We start from the raw sequence: 25,581 nt of genomic DNA, 5'->3' as shown, positions 1-25,581 counted from the left end.
GTAGTCTAGACAACTGTTTTGTTTGTAACCTACAATAATTTAACCAGTAGGTGTTCATAGCTTAATTAGAGAGTATACAATAATGTATATTTACATATATATATGAGTGATGGGTATATATTTGCGAGGGGTTATGTCAAAATATCTACATCAACGCGTATGTCATTCTTACAATTCGACTTAAGTAAGACTAATTAATAACTACTAGCCTAAATAGGTAAATTGCGCACTGTCTTTTTTTTTCCATTTCCATTCGTACAAAGCGCCAAACCTCCCCCGCAACACTCAAAAAGATAGTAGTTTTTATATGAACTTGATTTATCACTGTATAAATGGTGTCATAAATTTATCGCAATGATGAATCATGTCATTTAACTGACAAACAGCATAATAAACAATTTACTTGTGTATGAAAATAGCTTTTTTTAAGCATTTTGATATAATTTGATATACCACAAAACTATTACAAAAACGTCAAAGACAAAACTCGGGGCTATTGATGTACAGTACGTGTATATGTGTCCCGCACTGAAACAAAAACTGATTGTCAAAGGTGAGTTTTGAGGTAAATAAGCAGACAACAAAATGAAAAATTGTTTTGCTTTGAGTGAATCTGGAAGCTCAATCCACACTGCAACGATTATAAAATTGCTTACTTTGTGTTAGTGTGTGCGTGTGCGTGCGTGCGTGCGTGTGTGTGTGTGCGGATTCATGTCAGCCTACAAAGAAAAATCCCTTGTTTTACATTTCCCAAGTCTTAAAGAACTATGTATACATGTACTTTGCTGAAGGGTATAATGGAATGTTTTAGCATATTGTAATATTCCTATGAAAAAAAAGGTATTTGTCTTTTTTCATTATCTACAAGGATGTTTATATTGTACTTAACTAGTGCACAAAGATCACCTTAATTATAAAAACGGTCTAACTTCAGTGATTTAAAATGACAGATTTAGGGAAATGTTTTGAATAACAAATTAATAGTTATATTCATTAACTCACATTTACGAAATAAATCAAAAGATGTCGCATAATAAAATTCTGATTATTTCCCTGTAAACTGCATCCTTTTTAAGTAGGCCTTGATATATGGTGATATTTTGCATAATATAAGCACATGGAAAATGCACAGTTTATATCATTTTGACAATGAAATAATGATGAAAATGTCAAATATAATAAATTTAAGAACAGTTTGTGATAATATGTAACAAATAAGTGAGAAATATGTCGTGTGAAATTACCAACATATATGTTATGATGCGTCATAGGTTACATATATTAATATAAATGTTTTGTACAATACTTTTTGAAGATTTTAAGGATAGTCTTATGTATAAATTAACCTTTTCTATCATGCTTATAACTATCGAATCAAATCAAATTGCTTGAAAATACGCATTTCGTTTGAATTTTACAAAACATTCATTTAATATACATGTACATAGTAATACAATCCCACATTCCGGAGACTTCGTGTTGTTACAATAATATAACCTGGTTGCAAAAAAAAGGTATTTGTTGTTGTTGTAGCCAAACCATTTAAGATCGACTATACTAAAAAAAAGAACGTTCATGTAATGCATCAGGCATCGAATTAAAAGTCATATAATGCCATTTTTCACTTTCCGTGTTGCAAGATTTGACATATCCGCCTAGGAAACAGAGATCTAAATTACTGATACGTGATAAATTAACTTGTCAACAGTAGGAAAGTTACAAAACAAACTGACAGAGAAGAAAGGCAGTCTTGAACCCTTACACGACAGATTTGAAAGATGAACCGACTTTCTGTCAATAATAATTATTGCAAGGCTATAGGCATGGGCTGAACGTAGTTTTACCACTTGTGTGTATATTGTCAGTATAACGTAGTGTATACAGTTTGCCCGTTCCTTAAGTAAAATTATAGTAAACATCTGTGCAGGACAAAGAAATATATAAGCACATCCCACAACTGCCATGCTCAAAACATAAAGAGGCAAAAAAACTATTTTTCAGTCATACTGATCTTTCATTTGGACAAATTTAGGTTAAAGAACAATGGGAAACTGGTGTTATCCATCAATTATGTTTTTTATGGGCATTTCATAACATGATCGGATAGGACTTACAACCTGTCGCAATTAGCTTACATGATAATATCATTAAAAGGCGAACTTAACGTTTAATCAAGACTATAGTTAAAGTTGATTTTCCGTTCATAGATTTTAAAAATTCAAACACTAAAGATTTTCGACGGGGTTACAGTTTAATCCCATCTTGTGTACCCCCACGCACGCACGCATGCATACCTACAAAGTCCCCCATGCTAAATTTGACAAAGGCGGACACTGTCATCCTTTGTATTTTTTTATCCAATAATATCCACATTCCGTATACAAAAACATTATCATCTTTTCAGTTGTAAAATGATTACGCCATTGTTCCCGTAAATCACTAAAAACAGCAACTTCAGTGACAAAGAGCCGGATCCAAGAAAAATATATACTACAGATATTTGAAGAAAACAAACTCTTTTGTCAGATAAAATGAAATAAAATAGGACATTTTCAAAAGTAAGGAACAAGTGTGAGTGGATCTGGACTCGAGAATGCGGACTGACGAAAATAAGAATAAAGGTGACTCCTCAGATAAGATCTAATTAATAACCCTAAGCATGCTGGACACGATTGATTCTGCCTTTGCAATCAGCGTAAATCTTGATCAGCTTGCACATCTGTGCAGTCTGATCATGATCTGCACTGTTCGCCATTCAGTCAATATTTTTATGGTAAGCACCCCTTTTAAGGGGGAATGGTACTTTGTCAAAATTTAAGATTTGCTAATAGTCGTATATACCAAAATAAACTTGAAGATATTTCAAATTTGTATCATCATCTTTTAGAGCGATAAACATGCGTATGACGTTACCATGACGAATGTTTATTGCTCTAAAAGATGATGATATCAATTGGAAATATCTTCAAGTTTATTTTGGTATATAAGACAATCAGCAAATCTTAAATTTTGACAAAGTACCATTCCCCCTTAACAGTTAACGGTACTGTCCAAATTGAAAGAAAGAAAAGTTCATTATAGAAATTTAGCAGGGTAAGGGTTAATAATATATCTATCTTCTAAATTAATCAAGGCATTCTGTGCTCAAAATATTCATATCCATGGCAACACAGTTCATAATATAATGATGAGTTTTTGTATGACTTGTTTATGCTTCACATTATTAAATGCACCCGTATTTCCATGTTAGGTACTGATTTAAACCAAGACTTATGCATGTCAACTCTTTTTGGCGATGTGAGTCCTGTTTGTTTTTGGCTTGGAGCTACAACTCAAGGCTATTTTAGGTATACACTATACAGACATTAACCATTAGCCTGCTAAATAACTGAAATGGACTGGTCCATCACTCAATTTGGACAATACCATTTATTATTCGAAGGGGTGTTCACTTAATATTTACTGACTGAATAGCGAACAATGCAGATCAAGATCAGCATGCACGGACGTGCAGGCTGACTTTGGTCTGCACTAGTCGCAAAGGCAGAATAACTTGCCGCCAGCAAGCTAAAAGCTAAATGGGAAACTGGTGCGAAAAATAAATAGTAGTCGCATAATTCCGTCAAACCAGCAGATTTTGTGACGGATTCCCTTAGCTTGGAGGAGTCCGAAGGATTGTTACGTCGGCTTTCACTCACTTTTTCTAGTGTTATTTTGGGACAGTGTAAGAGGCTTCCCATTTTCGAGTACTTCGACCTCTTTGGCTCTAGGGTAAACATTTTTTCATTGATGTTTTAGTTAAGAAATTCGTTGTACACTTAGAATAAGTAAGTATTTGTTAGTTTAAGTGCATTTTTGGACATTTTTGAGAGGTAAATGTTTGCTTTTTGGTCAAAATCAGTATGCATAATCGTAACTTCGTTAGAATATGGGAGTACCGATTAGTCCAGGTGGCCAATAGATTATTTATTAATATTCCTGTACAGCTTTAACCATTTGAAACACATGATTAATATACCTTTATGGCCAATTTTCTTAAATGTAACGTTTTAAATAAAAACTATCACTTTTCAAACAATTCCTTATTTTTAAGTTTAACGACGAATTTTCCCTCTTGAAAAGACCCCGGCCCGGCTCCAAAGTGTAACAAGAGGGTCATGATGACCCTATATCGCTCACCTGTTAAACTTGGCCTTGGAATCATCAAGATAAACATTCAGATAAAGTTTCTAAAAGATAGGGTCATAAACGTGGCCTCTTGAGAAATAACACGCTTTTACTTTGATTTGAACGGGTGACCTAGTTTCTTACCTCACATGAAGTAGTTTCAAACTCGGTCTAAGAATCATCAAGATAAACATTCTTACCAAGTTTCATGAAGATAGGGTCATAAATATGGCCTCTAGAGTGTTAACAAGCTTTTACTTTGATTTGAGCTGGTGACCTAGTTTTTGTCAAAAGATGACCCAGTTTCGAACTTGGCCTATGAATCATATAGATAAACGTTCTTACCAAGTGTCATGAAGATAGGTTCATAACTGTGGCCTTAAGAGTGTAAACAAGCTTTTCCTTTGATTTGACCAGGTGACCTAGTTTCTTACCCTGTATGACCCAGTTTTGAACTTGGCATAGGAATCATCAAGATAAATATTCTGACTAAGTTTCATGAAGATAGAAATCATCAAGATAAATATCCTGACAAAGTTTCATGAAGATAGAGTCATAAATGTGGCCTCTAGGGTGTTAATAAGCTTTTCCTTTGATTTCACCTGGAGACCCGAACTTGGTCTAGAGATCATCAAGATAAGTTTGTATCAAATCAAAGCATAAATGAAACCTCTATATGGCTAAAAGGGCCAAAATAGAAAATTTTGCCCCTTTTAGGGGCACTAACTCTAGAATCCATGATGGAATTTAGCCGGTTTTCGAAAGGAACCTAGATCATTTTGTGACTTAAGTTGTATGTAAGTGTGGTTAAAATCAAACGTTAAATGTCACTTCTATCGCGCTCACAAGGTAAAAATTAACAAATTTTGGCTCTTTCAGGGGTCAGTTAGGGGTCGTAACTCCGGAACCTATGATTGGATCTGACAGATTCATCATGGGATCCAAGATCTATTGTTGTTAAAGATACATTGCAAGTTTGTATCAAATACAACCATAAATGAAGTCTCTATATGCTGCAAAAGCCAAAATAGCAAATTTCGGCCCTTTAAGGAACCATAACTCTGGAACCCATGAAGGGATCTGGCCAGATTCCAAAAAGGAACCGAGATATTATGCCAATACAAGTTGTGTGCAAGTTTTATTAAAATCAATTGCAAAATGTGGTCTCTATCTTGTTCACAAACCAAAAATAGCAACTTTTGGCCCTTTAAGGGACCATAACTCTAGAACCCATGACGGGATCTGGCCAGTTTTCGAAAGGAACCGAGATATTACGCCAATACAAGCTGTGTGCAAGTTTGATTAAAATCGGTTGCAAAATGTGGTCTCTATCTTGTTCACAAGAAATTGTGAACGGACGGACGACGGACGACGGACGAATAGGGCGATCACAAAAGCTCACCCTGCCATTACGTGACAGCTGAGCTAAAAATATACGAAGTTTTAGCATATGTATATTGTTTAGAAAAAAAAACAAAAGCGACAAAGTTATCCTATAAGAATATGAATAAGTGGCAATACACAAATCATCATTACTTTGCATCCGATGTATGCCACTTTTACTTATTTGAGCCGTGCCATGGGAAAACCAACATAGTGGCTTTGCGACCAGCATGGATCCAGACCAGCCTGCGCATCCGCGCAGTCTGGTTCCATGCTGTTCGCTTTTAAAGTCTATTGAAATTGGAGAAACTGTTAGCGTACAGCATGGATCCTGACCAGACTGCGCGGATGCGCAGGCTGGTCTGGATCCATGCTGGTCGCAAAGCCACTATGTTGGTTTTCCCATGGCACGGCTCATTTTATTTTATTATGTGGAGCACGGTGAGATTTAACTGACTCTACCTCTTTTTTATTACACGTTTTTTTTTCAAGACGTGTTGAGATGATTACATGCACTGCTAAAGAATGAAAATTAGAAATCCTTACCTTCTAAACACAATAACGACACAAGTAAAAGTCTGTATACATCCAGCTTAATCATCGCGAATTTAATTCCAATATCTGTCAGAAATTGATTTGGCCGCCCTCCCTTATATCAGAATCAAACAGAGCACATAAGCTACAGCATAATTATTATATTTATAGACTACAGCGAGGAAAGTGGGCAGTATATACAGAATGTCAATAAAAGTATGAGCAATAGAGTGTAGAAATGTTCGTGTTCTTTTTCTTACTACTGACCTACAGAGGGAGAGTTCATTGTGATCGAGGGGTGTCAGTGCACGCGTACAGTTTTCTGCATAAAACCTCTCTGTCTCTCGCTCTCGCTCTCGCTCTCTCTCTCTCTCATCAATCCATTGATCCATTGTACAAATATTTCTTTCTCCTAAAGTTTCATAGTATTTACATATACATTTTTTGCTATGATTAATACATAATTATACAATAACGTCTGTAAGTATATACATACAGTACAGATAGACAAGAAATGTTCGAAATGACAAGAAATTCTCACATTAGATGAGAATTCATTTAGGACTTAACTGTGCTTAGATTCAGATTAAATACATTTAAAAGAACTAAACGCGGGTGACCTACTGGAAATGTTTATAGATCTACATAAAATCTGGGAGTTAATATTTATTCCGGCAATGACTATATGACCAATATTATCAAACGGTATTGACTAGAAATAAGTATCTAAGACATAGTCAGTCATTAATACCAGAAATGTATTCACAAGTAATGTCCTTAACCTTTTTCGTATACATTAATTTGCAGCTTTTTATCCTTTAGTTTAAACTGATCATTCGCGTTTCCTAAAAAATTCTAACAAATATACATCTATAACAATATCAGTAAACTGAAAAACTCATTTATCATCAAGTAAATTTAAATCTAATTTCTTAAAATATTTGTAGAATTATAAAAAAAAAAATAGATCATATATTTTTTGAGGAAATAAAACTTGTGTTCAGCGGCCTATTTGTTGCTCGAACAAATGTATTTCTTAACTGATCAACTGATAAAAACAGACAGGTAAGTTCATTAACTTTATTTTGTGGCATAGTTTATACGTTCACAAAATACACAAATTCCGTTAGTTCGCTATATATCCTACATAATGTCAGTAATAATCAATAGAATTTTTCTCACCATGACGAAAATATGCGGAAAGAGTTTACATAGAAAGATAAGAAACATATTGGAACCATGTTTTAAGGTAGTTCTGCACGTTTGGATCGAAATTTTTTCTACAATGTAGAATTTGATTAAACTTTGATTTTTCAAAACTTCATAATATACCTAGCAAATTCAACAAATAAAAAAGATAGGGTATTGTGCTTGATTTTTTTTTTTTTTTTTTTTTTTTGCTAGATTGATTTGAAAAATGTGGACCTTATGCAATATTTCATAATGGGAGTCTATGTAAAAATCATAAATTTCGTAACATTTTCGCGAATAGAATTTTTTCTACAATGTAGATTTTGATGAAACTTCTCACGGTTGTTGATAAACATATAGACTATAATTTGGTGAAATAAAATGTATTGGTCCACGAAACAGAGATTACATGTCCCGTGGGATAAGTTAGATATACGCGTAAACGTGTAGTGAATTATTAGAAGTGTCTTATAATCAAATTAAATGTAGCATCGTTGTGCTGTATCATTGTCTTTCATATAAGAGTATAGATCAAATATGGCAGCACTGCTATTTATGTTTGATGACCAGTAAAAAAAAACACACTTTATAATCACAGTAACTGTTATGATAGGGATCGGACAGCCATTCACCTATTAACCTAACAGTATGAACAACATGTACATTGTTGAAGTTATATATGAGCCGCACCATGAGAAAACCAGCATAGTGCATTTGCGACCAGCATGGATCCAGACCAGCCGGCGCATCCGCGCAGTCTGGTCAGGGTCCATGCTGTTCGCTAACGGTTTCGAAGCGAACAGCATGGATCCTGACCAGACTGCTATTTAAGTTATTTGTAACTAGACTGCACCATAAATACGTTTTGGTCATGACAAATGTCAACATCGCCCAAAGTTATTCGTAAATTATAATCACAGTTTTATTGCAGCGCTATTTCATGCTTTCATTTACTCACATATAGACGTATGAAATGATTAATATAATGAACTTTGAGCAGACGTATAATCTTTTTACACTAAAAAGTCTTGACAAAATGTTAAATACCAGAAATGCACGAGAATTTTTCCTATGTCGGTTTTTGTACAAAAGTGCATTGCCAATTTTCACATAAAAACTGGAAATGTCACTTAATCAAATCTCGCACGTGTCATTTTCGCAATATGGTCGATTTTCTTTCAGATTATTATCATTTAGCATACTAACGTATTCGAAGCTTTACCATAGTGCGATAATATATTGTAGCAACTTGCACTGAATAAATATAAAAAAATCATTGGTCACATTTGGTATACACTAATTAAAGACGCGCCACAAAATAACTGTATTCTTTTATATTTCCATGATGGTAATTTTACATGCTTTGCATGAAGAAAATGAGAAATAACAAGTATCTGATTACTATTTGACAGTGACATATATAAGGCCAAGACAATGTGTAAATATATTATTGAATTAAGGTAGTCGTATGCACAGTACTATAGTAAGGTGAATTTAGACAACACTTTGTTTCTACAGTGTAAGACAGCTATCATTCTATGTCTATAAAACTATATTGAAAAGTGGATGGCTGAATGTGTTGTGAAAACACATTAGGAGGGCCTAATTTGGCCACCTGTCATCTTGCAGAATAACTGTATTATACCAGTATTATCAGAATGATGTGCACGAAGTTCATGTGGGAGGAAAAAGTAGGTCACTAGGTCGTGATGGGTCTTTAAGAAAAGCATTTCAGTTTTTAGCCTACTTTCATGCAAAATAAATTGGACATGAGGGTCAAGATGGACCTAGGTCGCTCACCTGAGTAACATACCATAACAGTGTAAATATGTTTGACCTAGTGATTTCATGGAGACAAATATTCTGACCAATTTTCATTGAGATTGGACCAAAAAATGTGGCCTATTGAGTGTAAACAAGCATTATCTTTGAAATGACCTGGTGACGTAGTTTTTGACCCCATATGACCCAGATAAGAACTAAGATTTCATGAAAACAAACACTCTGGCAAAATTTCGGGAAGATTAGAGCAAAAAAGTCGCCTCTAGAGTGTAAACAAACTTTTCCTTTGATTTGACCTAGTGACCTAGTTTTTGACCCAGATTCGAAATCATCTAAGACTATGATAACACGCATTATGACCAAGTTTTATGAAGATAAAATCAATAATGTTGCCTATAGAGTGAAAGCAAGCCTTTTCTTTCATTTAACCTGCTGACCTAGCATTTGATCCCATGTGACCCAGATAAAAAGACAAACATTCTAACCAAGTTTCATGCACATCAAATGAAACATGCAGCCCCTATTGCAAACACGAGTTTTTTCTTTGATTTGACCAGGTGACCTATTTTTTGACCCAGATGACCCAGATTGGAACTTGAACTAGATTTCATCAAGAAAATCATTCTGATCAAATTTCACGAATATCCAGTCAAAAATGCAGCCCTTATTGCACACACACAATTTTTCTTTGATTTGACCGGGTGACCTAGTTTTTGACCCCTGATAACCTATATTCAAAACTAACCTAGATTTTATCAAGATAAACATTCTGACCAATTCTCATGAGTTTCAAACTGAGGCTGTGGTCTCTAGAGTGTTAACAAGATTTTCCTTTAATCTGACCTAGTGACCTAGTTTGTGATCCCATATAACCCAGATTCAAACTTGACCTAAAGATCACCAAGATAAACATTCTGACTAAGTTTCATGAAGATAGGTTTATAAATGTGGCCTCTAGAGTGTTAAAAAGCTTTTTCTTTCATTTGACCGGGTGACCTAGTTTTTGACCCCAGACAACCTAGATTCGAACTTGACCCCTAGTCATCAAGACAATTATTCTGACCAATTCTCGTGAGTTTCAAACTTAAACTGTGGACTCTAGAGTGTTTACAAGATTTTCCTTTGATCTAACCTAGTGACCTAGTTTTTGACTCCACATAACCTAGATTCAAATCTGGCCTAAAGGCAAACATTTTGACCAAGCTTCATGAAGATATAATTATAAATGTGGCCTCTAGCGTGTTAACAAGCTTTTCCTTTGATTTAACCGGGTGGCATAGTTTTTGACCCCACATGACCCAGATTCGAATCTGACCTAGAGATCATCAAGACAAACATTCTGACTAACTCTCATGAGTTTCAAATTTAAACTGAGGACTCTTAGAATGTTAACAAGATGTTCCTTTGATCTAGCCTACTGACCTAGTTTTTGACACCACATGACCTAGTTTCAAACTTGACCTAGAGATTATCAAGGCAAACATTCTGACCACGTTTCATAAAGATCGGATCACAACTGTGGCCTCTAGAGTGTTCACAAGGCAAATGCTGACGGACAAGGCACGACGCTAGACGACGGACGCCAGACAATGACCGGTCAAAAAAACAAGGGACATTAAGTCAGTGACAAAATGAAATTTTGCCGGCCGGACTTCTTACTGACCTTTTGGATTTTAAGAGCTGTTTCAATTCAAATTACCAAGTGCACGCAAGGCTGTGTTATTAACTTTTAAACTGTTGATTAAGGCAGGCGTATTCCTAGCAGGCGGCTACTTTTAATCGTAAAAAGAAAAGAAAACGATTTTAAATCAGAAGGTAGGATAAATTGAACATTAAGCTACGCTCTTTATAAATTGAAATGTATTAGGCCCGTCTATGAAAAGAATAAAGACTTGGTAAAAAAGATCGACGTTTCCATTTTCTTTGACTTGCATTATAAATTCAGATTTATAGGACAGTTACATGATATTCCTATTTGTCAGTTCGGGCGACTGTTTTCTTTTGACATGACTGATTTAAAAAAGAATGTGAATGATGATAAATCTAAGCACAGGTATTTGGGACATTTTAGTTACGACAGTAGTTGTGAATATTTAAATGTAAGTAATGTTCTTTAGGTCAGTGTAGCTAAATACCAGATGTATGTGTCTAAATCAAAAGTTTAAACATGTTTTCACGGTCAGTGTAATTACAAAAGCGGTTGTATCAATTCTTTCTACACAAACATATTATAATTTATTAACTTTAAATCAAGCTATTTGGTATGAAAATCGGTAAAAGATACTGTTGTGAAATCATCAAGTTCAAATAAAGAATATACGCAAACGTAGCGTTAGTCAACACGGAAGAGAACGGAATTTACGCGTGCCGTTGCGCACCAGCATGAGAAATCGTCCTAGTAAAACAGAGCGTTAACAAGAGAAATCTTTAATGATGGCGCTTAGGCCAGCAAGTAATAAATTGTCTCTGATGTGGTCAATGTTTTGTTGTGACGCGTTGATGATTTCGTTTTATTGCGATGACGCACGCCGATATGACACACATAACTTCCAGACGTCTTTAATTGCACGTTGGCGCGCGCCAGGGCGACAACTGCAGTCAAGCCATCATACTTAGACTTACGTGTACATACATATACACTGTATCCATATGTAAAGGTAAAAATTAACCATTTCTTTATAAAGGTCAGTGTGGTTTTTGTAGCATATCTAAATGTAAGCCGTTTCCTATTGTCAATGTAGCTACAGTAACAGCTGAATCTGTTTACATCCGCAGGTCAAGCTTTATATCGACCCATACTAAAACGTAAACCATGACCTATAGGTGAGTTATAGGTGAGAATTATTCCTAAGTTCATTAAGATATTCTGATTTAGACATGGTCATTTCCTTGGTGCAACGGATAACGTTTCTTAACAAGAAAGAGTCTTTCCTTTCTTTTTATGGGGAGATTGGATTTCATAACACTGTCTGAATTCGTCAGACACCAGGACATGTGAAGATCAGTATAATCACTATAGACATCAAAGCTTTAGGTGAGACTTGTCAAGATAAAAGGACTTACCTGTAAAACACACTAATGATAAAACTGAAAACCTGAACACTTCCAACTGAATCATTGTAAATTTAAATCCTCAGTAGCGAAAATAGATTTGTTAGAAACCTTTTTGAGTCTACTACACTTTTCCTGCACTAGAATCAAGCAGTGTACACTATTTTTTTTTAATGCGCTACAACATAAATGACAAAGTGAATACTACGGCGAGGCGAAAAATTCAGGTTATGCGGGAGATATTTTATTTTTGCTGAAGATGCGCTTTTGCTTGATTAAACACACATTCTATTTTTTGTTGTAGTACAACATACGAGAGGAAGAGAAAGAGAGAGGAGGATTTCAACGCCTTGTGACCGTACTGTTTAAAATGGATAACCGCCGGAAGTAAACATATAAATTACAATTTCACAAATTCATTGGAGCCTATCTAAGACTTAAAGTTTTGCTTTGATGCAAAGAAAAACTCCACTTAAAATGCAAAGAAAACTCCACTTAAAATACATGTTTAAGAATAAATGGGATGGCCTTCAGGTTTGGAAAACCAAACACATTTATACTAAGAAATTATCAAATTTCGACGGGGAGGGATGCACATTTTCGTTAATTTTGTGGTTGCATCAATCCACGAATTAAAATCCCCAAAAAAATATTATTTCATAATTAAATACTTTTTGTGCGTGTATGCGGGTTTAATCCTACAATGCTGCGCCGGTAGTTGTTGGTAATTATGTTCAAGGGCCATAATTCCGAAGTGTCTAGGCCGATTTGGCTAGTTATCGAACTTGGCCGAGGTCTTATGGTCAAACACATTTTGTTCAAGTTTGGTGAAGATCGGATGAGAAATGTTCGACTTAGAGTGCGGACAAGCTTTGTGACAGACTGACACACAGACACACAGACAGGAGTAAATCAATATGTCTCCCACACCACTGTGTGGTGGGAGACATAATTATGCCAAGGAAACTAGATGATTTGACAAGGATCCATGTTTAAAATTCATCAAGATAATATTCTATGTCCCAATGCTTTAATCTTTCTTTTATTCAAAGCACAAACATCAGCTAAGGGTTCGTCTAGACATACTTATCACCTAGTTCCTGTTAGCTCTAAACACTATTTTTTTCTGTTTCTTTTTTTTTTTTTTTTCACTATTTTGACTGTTTTGGGGGCTTTTAAGTCTTTCTTCTGATAATCACTGAAATGTTTTGTGTGGGTGGGGGGGGGGGGGGGGGGGGGGGGACAAGATGAGATGCATAATTATGCTACACTATTAGAGAAATACACTAACATTATAATATACAGCTTTATTTCAATACAAAGTATTATTCTGATACAAAATGTGACATATAAACATTCTTAAAAAAGACATGGAAATAATGAAATGATCTATTCTAGATTTTTTGTTCCCGACAGAATAAGATTATAGAGAATATGGCTAAACTGAAAGTTTGATATATATTATTCGATTAGTTTAAACACAGAAAGTGAGATTTTGATTCTTCAGTAAAACCAGTGTCGGGCCTAAATATAAAGAGGACAATTGTTTTGATGATTCTAATAACAGTGGGAAAATGTTCATTATTTAAAATTAGGAAGACAAGTTGGTTACGCAAAAGGATAACATAATATTATTTTGAGGAAAAAAATGAATGACAAAAAACGGTGAGTGGAATTTTAACATAATTAACATCATAGTCAAAAGAAGCATATTAGCATGTCATAATGTCAGTATGCATTCAAAACTAACCACAAACAACTGGAAAGCTTACAGCCGGGTACAAAATATCATGTACACAATTTAGGGTTATATACATGAAGAAGCTGTTAAGCTTGCATGCCTTAGCCTAAAGGTGGGGTCAAATTCTAAATTTCAATAAAAATCCTTCATATTTCAAGTTTGTAGTTACATTAACATATTGATCTGGGTAAAGATATTTTAGCAATATATATTATTATGTCTGTAAAGAGAAAACATGTCCCCACAACTTCATATTTTTTTCTAAAACAATGTATATAACTTATTTCTCATGCTTGTATACAAAAACTCTCTTTGAACATCATTGTTGCAAAAAAAACAGCTACCATTTGAAATAAGGCCCCTCCCACTTTTTATAGAAAAACATTTGTGGAATTATTCTTAGTACAATGTTTCCAGAATTCTCTACCTACTTCCAATTACATCAAAAATATAACTGAGACCGTCGAAGCTTTGATTATATATATTAATACTCAAGCATTGCTATTTCTTTCTGAGTTGAGGTTTCCACATGTTCTTATGTTAGCTAGCTTGTGTCGAATTCTACACATTTCACCACCAGTTCGTTTCATATGCTTTTTGTTTTCATACATTAGTCTTCATTCATCATACAGCCACTTTATTTCATAATTATACTGGTTCCCTTACAACTTAAGGTGTGCAGGCGTATGTGCTCGAACGTGTCTCTTATTCTTAGGAAATAACAACATTTCGTCTTAGTATATAGGTTAATGATGAATATTCATAAGTTACTACAATATATGCTAATAGAAAATCCTAATATTACTTATATATGTATGTTTTCATTTGCATGTTGGAGCAAGAGCAATGTTGAATTGACATTAACTATAATGATAGGACCTCCAAAGACTTAAAACTTAGTATTTAAATTGTAGCGGCGTAATTCTCAGAAAAATGATCCACAATGAAGAATAAAAGTAATATTTCAAACATTCTAAGCAGAAAAGAACTTCTTATCACAAAAGGATGCAACATTAACGCCGAACACTTAATCTGGTAAAAACTGTGTCTGCACTGTGCAATTTGTATCGTGCTGATCCCCATCCCTTGGTTTTTGCAGTTATTTAGATAGAAGCTGCTAGTATTATATTTAGCCAAGCGTTTTGCTTGATTTCTTTTTTTTTATAAATAATACGTTTTTATACGTTATACTTGTTTTTAGAAATCCCAAGAGTGGTTAATGAATGATAATTTTGAATAACAACGTAAACTTGTGAAATTATATTTTCAAGGAATACATTCAAAAGAGTATAATGAGATAGGAAAAGTTAAGAAATACATACAAAACTGAATGCCGCTTTCACTTCAGAATGCCAAACAAAGGCCGGGCATTGATTAGTACTCATGAGAAACAAACAAGAAAAAATGTTCCTAGAGATGTTTCTAGAGATGATATTATCCAAATAAAAGCTAAAACGACCCTTTCAACAGAACCGTTGAATCCATGCAAATTAAAATCCTGTATAGCAATAATGGATCTGTTCTATATTTAAGAAAATAAACCAACATTTTTTTTTAATTAGGTCAATATGACACATGAGCTTATATCAAAATATTTTACAGACTGAACAAGAAAAGATCAACGTTGACTTTTGACCTTCAAGTGTGACTTTGACCTTTGAGCTAGATATTTGGGTATTGCGCATGACACATTGTCTTATTATGTGGAACTTTTTTTGTCAAGTAATACTAAATTCCCTTGATGGATGACAGAGTTATGGACAGGACACGAACTTGGGAACGGAAGACGGAATGGCGGAAAAGCTCAATCAAGTCTCTGAAAGTGGCTTCAACCAGGAGGGGACTGAAAACAACTTCCAGTTATTTTAGCTGAGGTACAGATTTAAACTTTGCTTAGCTATACCTGTATCAAGTTTTTTCAACTGTTTACTGCCAATTTCAGAAAAGCTCGCCGAATGGGCGTTTACATCAAACGCTGGTAGTAAATGACGTAGGTGTCACTCTAGTTATCGGTGAGAGGTTAATTTGATCACGCTTGTAGTTTGCTCCGCCCTAAAGTATTTTTCTATTGATCGTTACGTGTTAGTTACAAAAGCAAAATATCACAGGTATTTATTTCAAGATATCTCTGATTCTGCTTAATAAATGCATTCATGTGCAGCATATACACTTAAATCTATGTAGATTATAGATTTGAACATTGATGTGTATACATGTATTTATATAGCAACTCTCGACGAAATAAAACAACTGCTACTGCAGATTTTGTCTGGTAGGTTTCATGTATTTATTTTAAATTGATGTAGAATCTACATGTATCCAGTCTTCGTAAAATGTCCACGGATGTCGGTCATGGAAAATATCGCATACTTACGGTGTTCCGTTGGGGCCATCGCAGTTTCGCGTTGTCGTCCTAGGGGCGAAATCGCGAAAACGCGATATCTTTACGCGAAAACGCGATACTTTCACACGAAAACACGAAGCTATAAAGCGATAACACGAAACAAAAAATATCGCGTTTTCGCGCTCTTAATATCGTATTTTCGCGTTTTCGCCCTCAATTTGCCATCGTCTTTTCGTGTTTTCGCCTTCGTGGTAAGTAGGGCGAAAACGCGAAAACACAATATTGATAGCGCGAAAACGCGATATTTTTGCTTCGTGTTTTCATGTGAAAGTATCGCGTTTTCGCGTTTTCGCACAAAGGCGAAAACGCGAAAACACGATATTTTTATAGCGAAAACGCGAAAACACGATATTTTCATATCGTAATTTCGTCTTCGGTTTGACTTGCGCAAACGCTTGAAATACATTTTTGAGACCGTAAATTCCCCCCCGATACATTTCAACCCCAACTTACGGTGTTCCTTGGCCATTTCGACCCTTCCTTGGCCATTTTGACCCTTTTTCTTTTACATTTTCACACTACTGGTAGAAATAAAATAACCACCCAATCGCAATAATTATTAATGATTATTTCCAAAAAGATTGTAAATAGCACGTAACTTGAGTTTCGTGATCAGTTGAGAATAAGGCCAGTGTCTTAAAATGCTCTCTCTATATTTATCCATACATTGGGTGTCGTTTTGTGTGTCGTTTGTCTGTCAGTCTATGTATCTGTCTTTGTGTCTGCCTGTATGTCTGTTTATATACTTATGTATGTTTGTATGGCATTTCTACAGATGGAGTCTGCGGTAGTTTGTCCTTGAATATGAACAAATACCCTGTGACAACTAGCGGGAGCTAAAAGCAGCAAATCAGGTTGTGACAATGTTGCATGGCGATATGCCATGTGCAGTCTTTAATAAATTCCGTGGAGCATTATTTGACCAGAGAATGTCCATATAGGAAAGTTAAAAAAAACACATGGCAATCATTGGTAAAAGCGTGTATATAATTATTTGTATATCTTATGTGATTCCCTTTTTAGTGAAAACACATTTGAAATTGACTAATTGTTTTATTGTTCCCGTTTTATTGACCTTCTCGGCTTTTCAAAAAGTGACCGAAAACAATGTGAACGTGATTTTAAAATAAACATGTATTAAATTTCATTCTATTCATTATTTATTTGGTTGTTGTTTTATTCATTTTTATTGACGTAGTCCTAGCTAGCTCAATCCATTGCTAATCAATTATAAGTTTTAGACACATTTTCAATTACAAGACAATGCCTGGGTAAAATTGCATTCAAGTGCCTTTAATTCAGTTAAAAGGTATGGGTATATGCAAATGAACAATTTTAAGCACTGTTCTACATAACCTAGTTCTGCGCAATTTTATTACCGAAAGTCTTGTTCTGATAACTTAAAATTTTAGCCTAGACCCGTAATATATGATCAAAATCTATGTATGAATTATTGGTGTTCATGTGTATAATAATTGTAATTGTCACTTTCTATGTAACAGAGTAAATGTTAAAAGATGTTGACAAATGAAATGATTCCAATTATGTTTTAAAATCTGGCATGAATTTAGTGTATATTTCATAACATTTAAAAAAAGCACATAGAAATATACATTTAAGTTGGCCATATATTCCAATTTATATATCATTAATTCCGAACGCTGATAAGAAGTTTTAATAAAATCTACAATTTTAGAAAGTTTTATCATTTCAAAAAATGTTATATTTTTTTTCAGCTACAAGTATTATCGAATATCTGTGGTTTTGCTTTCTATATACATACTTAATGTTTTCTCTGAAAAGGTCACATGTCCTACTGAATAGCTTTATAAATGCTTCTTCTATGTTAAAATAAAAATGTTTGGCTATAAATACATATGCGCTTGTTTCATACCCAAATAAATGACACATAATATTATATCCCTGATGGAAATGTGGATCTATTGTCTGTACAAAAAAGAACCCTCCAATACCCTAAGATCGCGTCAAATTTGTTAGACTATCTAATGAACGACTTTGATGTCAAAGATGAAATCTTTAAAGGAACCCACAAAATTTTAACATGACCCGATCTAATTTAAGAAATAATTTATAGCAAATGAGTGTATTTATGCACGATGGGCGTACGTTTTGGCGTAATAATTTCACGAGGGCCCACCGAGTGTAAAAATAGTGTTAAAATACGGCTTTGGTATGAACTATTTCGATGCTAATATGCCTTTAATATAAAACACTAGAATAAAATATAGTAGCGCTCTTTAAACATTGACGTCACCGTACGTTAACGTGACATCATTCTAGCGTAAGAGTGTTTCATTTCCCTATGTTAAGTGATTAACACAGCGAGCACTGCGTATTATATATAGATCATCGAGGCGTGTCTGCACTTTTAGCTCATAACTATACTGCGGTTTTCCAGAGAGATCCGTTTTTATCAATCAGATGTTCGTCAAAATCCCGTGTCGCACAATAATTTAAAATTCATATAAAGCGTTTAGCTTGTATAAAATTCTTTGCATATTTACGTCTAATTTTTATTCAAATATTTTCGATTTTTGATTTAATACGTTTATTGAGATCACTTCTTTCTTAATAACTATTTTTTTCTTTTGTTTTATTATATTGTTTTTATAGTCACATACTGTCTGCGCTATTTATCATTGTTTCTATTTTTAACAAATTTATTTCTAGTTTTTTCACACGCTCGCTAAGATTTTCTTAAACTTTGATTTGAAAAGTCACAAACTGTTTCGCCGTGAATGGCTCATCAGTGTGTCTAAATATATTGCAACAATAAATACATTAGAAATTTACATATATATTTTCTTGTATGTAGGTGTTACCAAACTGAAAACTATTGTCTTTATCATGAAGATTTTTAACATTATCTATTTTTGTTGCTAAAAGTTGCTGATATTGGTAACTTTTTGCATCATCCATTTTATAAATGATATATGCATGTGTTCAATCACACTTGATCACCTTGACGTATAACTTACCTAAAAATAACTTTTGTTTAATTTCTAGCAAGGTCGTGTATCAGTTAATGAAAAACCGGCTGGAAAGTACTCTCGGACATGTGAGTCTACTTCGTTTTCCATGTTTACGCATGCAAAACCGGAAGGCTAAAGTGCGATATTAAAATATCGTGTTTTCGTATTTTCGCCTTCGCGGTCAGCAGGGCGAAAACGCGAAAACGCGATACTTTCACATGAAAACACGAAGCAAAAATATCGCGTTTTCGCGCTATCAATATCGTGTTTTCGCGTTGTCGCCCTACTAACCACGAAGGCGAAAACAAGAAAAGACGATGTTAGATCAAAGGCGAAAACACGAAAACACGATATTAACAACACGAAAACGCGATATTTTTGCTTCGTGTTTTCGTGTGAAAGTATCGCGTTTTCACGTAAAAATATCGCGTTTTCGCGATTTCGCCCCTAGGACGACAACGCGAAACTGCGATGGCCCCAACGGAACACCGTACATACTCGATGTTGTTTTTACACATTGAACTAGAAGTTTGCTTTCAATTGTGAGAAAACAAACTCGGTAATATTCATCCATTTATTTATTAAAAACTACTTGTAGTATCTTGTCGAAATTTAACTGGAAGTTTTTTCCCTAGACTTGTGAACGTTTAGTAATATCTAGTGTTAGTCAAAATAATTCCGACGTTCAGATTGTTTTATATTTGTGACGGGCAATCTATGCGTCAAACTTTGAAGGACCAAAATATAAATGGAGGATAAATCACAGAACACAGTCATGTAAAGTTATTGGTTATATCGTTCGTGCATATTAGCGTGTCAGCACGGTAAACATTAATCGTGTACAGTACATACATAGGTTTAAATCACCAGAAAATGCGTAATGTTGGATATTCTTTGATATTTTTTACATAAATCAATGAGGAATTGAATCCCCTTTCGATGCATGTAAGTTTTATTTGAATTTATGGCCAGTTCGTGAAATAATCGGCATTTAAACTTAGAGCATGTAAAACGTCGGCAGCGATGAAAAATTTCATCGGAAATTGTAAAATTATTTTGGTCTTTGAGTGTTTGACACCAGTGGAGATATTGCCCATTATCATAATAATGTAAAAATTATCTCAGTATTTCCTAGGATCGCTTTAAATTAGTTGGACTATATCTAGTATGTGTAATGCCCTTCTGTTTTAAAAGGCACATAGTTCTGTTGCAGCTTGTTGCAAATAATAGAACATTTGGCTTTTGTTACAAAGAGAATGGATATCTATGACCATGCACACGATTTTGTAATAAAAAGTTTATTGCGCAGGCGCCACTCGATGCAAATGCTATTTTAACTGATATTACTTTACTGAATATGCTTTCAGGTAGTCCAAATAATTGTACTCGAGAGTTGAATATCGTTAATATTTTTTTGACTTGTCGATATCCGCCTCCGACTTGTCGATATCCGCCTCTAGGTAGACAACGTAAAATATCAAAATGTAAAATCGGTCTACCCAAGGTCTCATTATTTAGACTAGCTTTCAGGTTACTATAATACAATGGCACTAAGTCTAGTTCAGTAAGTCATTTCTTCTACATGTGTATCGGACCACAACGCACGCTGAGTGCGACCGGGTAAACCGCGTGCAGTCTTAGCACTTTTTATTTTTAGACTCGTTCAAAAATTGCTAAATGGTGCAGATAAACACGCAGCCAATTTTCAATAAACATATACGCATTTCCTTTCCTGGGTATGAATTTACGTAACAATTGTCGGTAAAAAATACAAAGTGATGCGGCCATTATAACTATACATCCATTCGAGTCTGATTACTACTTCCAGTCTTCCATTTTTACCGATATTTTCTCTCAAACTGTAGAATACCAAACCAAAGAATTAACATCGATAAGAAAAGATTCCATATGAAAAGATAAACATTATTTCATAGAAATCCGTCAAATAATTACTGCATACTGAAGACATGTGGTATGCGATGTCATGAAAACTTTAGTCAAACAAAAAAAAAAAAAAGATAAAAATAAGCTGTTAGTCGAACCCATCGGCATAAATCTATTTGGAAGTTCTATATTGACTTCAGTCTGGCATTATTGCAACTACGTACCCATGTGGTTTCTAGATTCCGAATTGTAGTAACCTTCCATCATGTGATCGCCCTTGTACTCGAGTGGTTAGTCGCTGACTTGAAATCATTTTAACCTGTGGGGGAAGGGTTCGAGCCTTGCTACCGGCCATATCTCTTTATGTTAGAACGGTTGGCAGATTCTTACGGAGGATGGGAGCCTTGTACTGGTTCTTCCCAGGAGCGATGGTTAGGTAAACTGCCCACCCGACATACAGGAAGAACTGTTGAAAACGGGCGTTAAATCCAAGAAAAAAAGATTTTTCCGTCATGAGCAAGTTTCTTGGCAAGGAAACTTACTTAGTCATGAATCCCGAGTCCAGCACTTAATTTTGTTTGGGTTTAACGTTGCATCGACACATTTATAGGTCATAATTATGGCGACTTTCCAGCTTTGATGTACGAGAAGAAATGATTCCAGTTGATTCAATCACATGCTTACTAGATTCTCAAACACATAAAACTTTATTACCTTTATAACTTGAGTTACGTATATAAACAGCGCATTTATGTTTAAATCAATCTTTTTTTTCAACATGAAAAGTCCCTGACCTAGCGATAAAAGTACACATATTGTTTAGGATATGTGTAATTTTACATCTTTTGATCTTAAACTAATATGCACCCGCTGACTAAATTTGCATTTTGTTGTGAGTGATTTTTTTTATCAATTTGTCACAAGGAATTTTTTTCAATTAAAGAAAACAAATACACGTGAAATAAATTGAGATAATGCGACCTTAATCAACAGCTATCCAATGGAAAAGTTTGCACACATAATCATTACATTATTAATGTAATCTGGCCGGGTGGTTGATGTTTATTCTGTACCGTTCTGGATACAGTAGAGATTGTAAAAAATGTTTGACTTGAAACTGATTCTGAGACACGGCTAAAAACTGCAATATCATCAGTTTTAGAAAACCGTAAATACATTTACTTTTTGCAAGACTGACTTTTCAGTTTATGTGTTGTTTAGGCAATTAATGGGAAAACCCCACATAACATAACTTGTCTCGCGTGTTGGGTGGAGTTTATGTAAATGACTGTTACAAAATTAGCCACTCACGATAAGAAAATCGATATCAACATTGAATCGGCACACTATTCTGAAATTGGCAGTATACACGGCAATATGTTAATTTTATGTTAAAAACACCCATATATTGGAATAATTGTTAATATTTCAAAAAATGTGACTTCGGGTCTTACATATTTTTAAGGCGATTCCTATAATGTTAAAATTCCTTACCTCCAAAGCACACTAACAATACAGCTGCAAAGCTGATTACATCCGGCTGAATCATTGCAAAAATTAAAATCCTGTATAGCCAAAGATATGAAAGGACTTATTACAGAAATAACAAATCAGATACAGCCCGTTCTGTGTTTGAATGTGCTACAACATATCACAAGGCGGTTATATTTATACAAAGTGAAGTGACTAATCATCATTATGTGGGAGACGTTTTTTTTTTGCTGCATGTAAAGGCTCAATAAACACACTGGAGTAATATTTGATTTCAATTTTTTCCATACAACTTAAGGAGAAGAAAAAGAGGTACGACCAAAGAGCAATGACAGGCGGTGTATTTTCATCAAAACCAGGAGTTTCAACGTTATGGGACTGCACGAAATGTCGGAAATGAGCATACTTAGCTAAAAATATTTCAAATATTCTGAACGCTGCATCAAAGTTAATTTAAGACTTTGAGACTTAAAATGCATTATGCAAGAACAACATAACGTGGATGAAATAAACACATTTTGTAAACCGGAAATGGTAATATATTTACTTTTCGGGGGATGGGAATTTTTCCCATGCGTACAATTTCCGTTTACTTTATCTTTAAAAGCTAAAAATGCACACATTTATATCAACATGAAATTGTCGATTTTGCCTTAACCGTGAAATTAATGTCACTACGAATTAGTCGATTTGGTCAAAACCAGGCATAACTGTATAATTTCGCAGTAGTCAATGGCAAAGACCAATTCATACTATTTTACACTCGGACTTAGTATCTAAGAAAGAAACTTCAGGTCGGCCTAAGTATCTTAGATACTAGAACTGTCAGACACTCCAACTTAGTACCTGACACTAAGCCTGACAGACTCTTAACTTATCTACTTAGATATGAGGCCTGTCAGAATAAAAAAGCATCTGAATTCATTCTGCAAAATGTGCTCTACGCTGTTGAGAACAACGCCAGAAAATACTAGATTGTATCCAGTATCTTAAATTTTGTGTCAAATTTTCATTTATATTATAGATATTAAAATATCGTCCTAAATTCATTGCATACTTTGTATCATTTTGTTTCAATCTACACATGTTTCTAAAATATATTTTCCGCAGAAATATATTGGAATGTAATGAAAACCTCATAAAATATTCCGTTTATATAATCGTATCTGAATATTATGTGAATCTTTAAACTATATTTTTTTGCACAAACCAGACTGGTTCAACAGCTGGCCTGGCCGTATGATAGAAAACAGACAGGGAAAACTTTGATCAAGCTCATTAACCGTTTATGAACCAGATCAAAGCTGTTTATCCGCATACCCACACAATGCCTATTATTTTTCAGAACCGACCCTTTAATGCACTCGGGGTCTTTTTTTTTTTCATATTTTTTTTTGTTCAATTTAGCAAAAAAAATAAAAAAAAATATTAGGTATCGAATGGATATCTAATCTCTGCGATTGAGTGGAAAGGCGTTTTTTTTTATTTTTTTATTTTTTTTTGGAGTTTGGGGGTGGGTAACACGTGTTTAAATTTCTTGGGAAGGTACACCTTTTAAATAAAAAAATCATTTTTTTTCAAATGTATTTGTGTTTTCTTTTCTTTTTTTTTTCTTTTTTAATGAAGGGTTTAAATTTTATGCGTAAAATTTTTTGCTTATCGAAATTTGTCGTGATAATATTTACATTTTTATTTTACCATTCAACATAATGGGGGCACCTAACAGGATCTTAGTTTTATAATGTTACCCCAAACAGCTAATTTTTTTTGAAGGCTTGGTAAATAAGGCGATGTTAAAGAAAATAGGTGTACCGTTTATTTTCCTTGATTTATAACATGGATCATTTTAGGATAAGTAGAATGCACTAAACATTCTTTTGCAACAGCTTAAGGTCAAGGAAAAGTCGCAGTCCAAAGTAATTTTATTTTGTATGCTATTAGATCTTTTTCATAGGCATTCCCCCGGTACCTTTTTTTTTGGTCAAATATGATTCTACAGATGATAAAAAAACATCATTAGAAGTCAGGACCCAAGAAAAAAAAAAAACCAAACACCAATTTACTATAAAATTATAAAGATTGAATCAAGACATTTAATTCGGCAGTGTGCATTTCACGGTGACCTTCATTAAAAGATATGGCCAAATATCCACATGCCAATAAGACCTATTGAATATAATTTTCAGTTACCAGGTAGATCATATTATTTACATGTCGTCGTTAATTTCTAAGAAATAAGTGGCAAAATTTGACAATTGCGTTAGTCGTTTTAAACGATCGTGACTATGCGAAGGACACAACTAAACTACTCTTTAGAAGATTCTACAAATAAAATACAATCATATACGTGTAAGTTATAACAAATACTTAAAATTTACATGTTGCAAATTTGTAGTCATGAAAACATTAACATTATTTACGTTCTACATCAAACAAACTGGACCTAACAATGCAAGTCATGGCATCATTCCACTGCTGCATACTGGGGGACTCCATAATTCATGTCTAATTCTTAACAATAAATAAAGTTTGCTCTTGCTGCGGAACAATGGTCATTATAGGGCTTTAAGGTCAATTGTCTTTTTATTTTCCCACGTGCATGTTTCAGTTGTTACACCTGCAAACTGTTTCTTGAGTGTTTGTTTTTATGCTTTGATACATTGAAGTTTCGCAGAAATATGAATAACATTATTTTAATTAATGTCATTATCATTGTCATTGTCATCATCGTACTATCCTCACAACCAACACAACCATCATCATCTTCTTCAATACTCCATCACCGCCGCCATCATCACCATCACCACCGCTATCATCACAACCATAACGACAATTATCATCATTACAAGCACCATCATCACCAGCAGCACCTACATCACCAAGATCATCATCACCACTATCATCATTATCATTACCATCATAATAATCATTACCAGCATCAACATCATCATCATCACAAT

General features: G+C 34.3%; 1 protein-coding gene across 6 annotated transcripts in view; it reads right to left on the bottom strand.

Annotated features, from left to right (window-relative positions):
• LOC123524401 (fibropellin-1-like) overlaps positions 1 to 25,581 on the bottom strand; it is an 88,646-nt gene that overhangs the window by 23,064 nt on the left and 40,001 nt on the right. The window contains exon 1 of one of the 6 annotated variants that reach the window (XM_045302569.2): positions 22,625 to 22,782. The exons of 2 other annotated variants lie outside the window; for them this stretch is intronic. In XM_045302569.2, coding sequence (XP_045158504.2) covers positions 22,625 to 22,679 — 55 coding nt within the window. In that variant the 5' untranslated portion in view covers positions 22,680 to 22,782. Of the gene's footprint in view, positions 1 to 6,096; positions 6,258 to 12,120; positions 12,270 to 22,624; positions 22,783 to 25,581 lie in introns of those variants that run through there. 3 more of the 6 variants (XM_045302573.2, XM_045302568.2, XM_045302574.2) reach the window with 3 other exon arrangements.

Source organism: Mercenaria mercenaria, chromosome 3 (assembly GCF_021730395.1).
Source record: "Mercenaria mercenaria strain notata chromosome 3, MADL_Memer_1, whole genome shotgun sequence".
NCBI classification, from domain to species: Eukaryota; Metazoa; Mollusca; class Bivalvia; order Venerida; family Veneridae; genus Mercenaria; species Mercenaria mercenaria.
The sequence above is the reverse complement of the archived record's forward strand: the minus strand, read 5'-3'. Positions and strand labels throughout refer to the sequence as shown.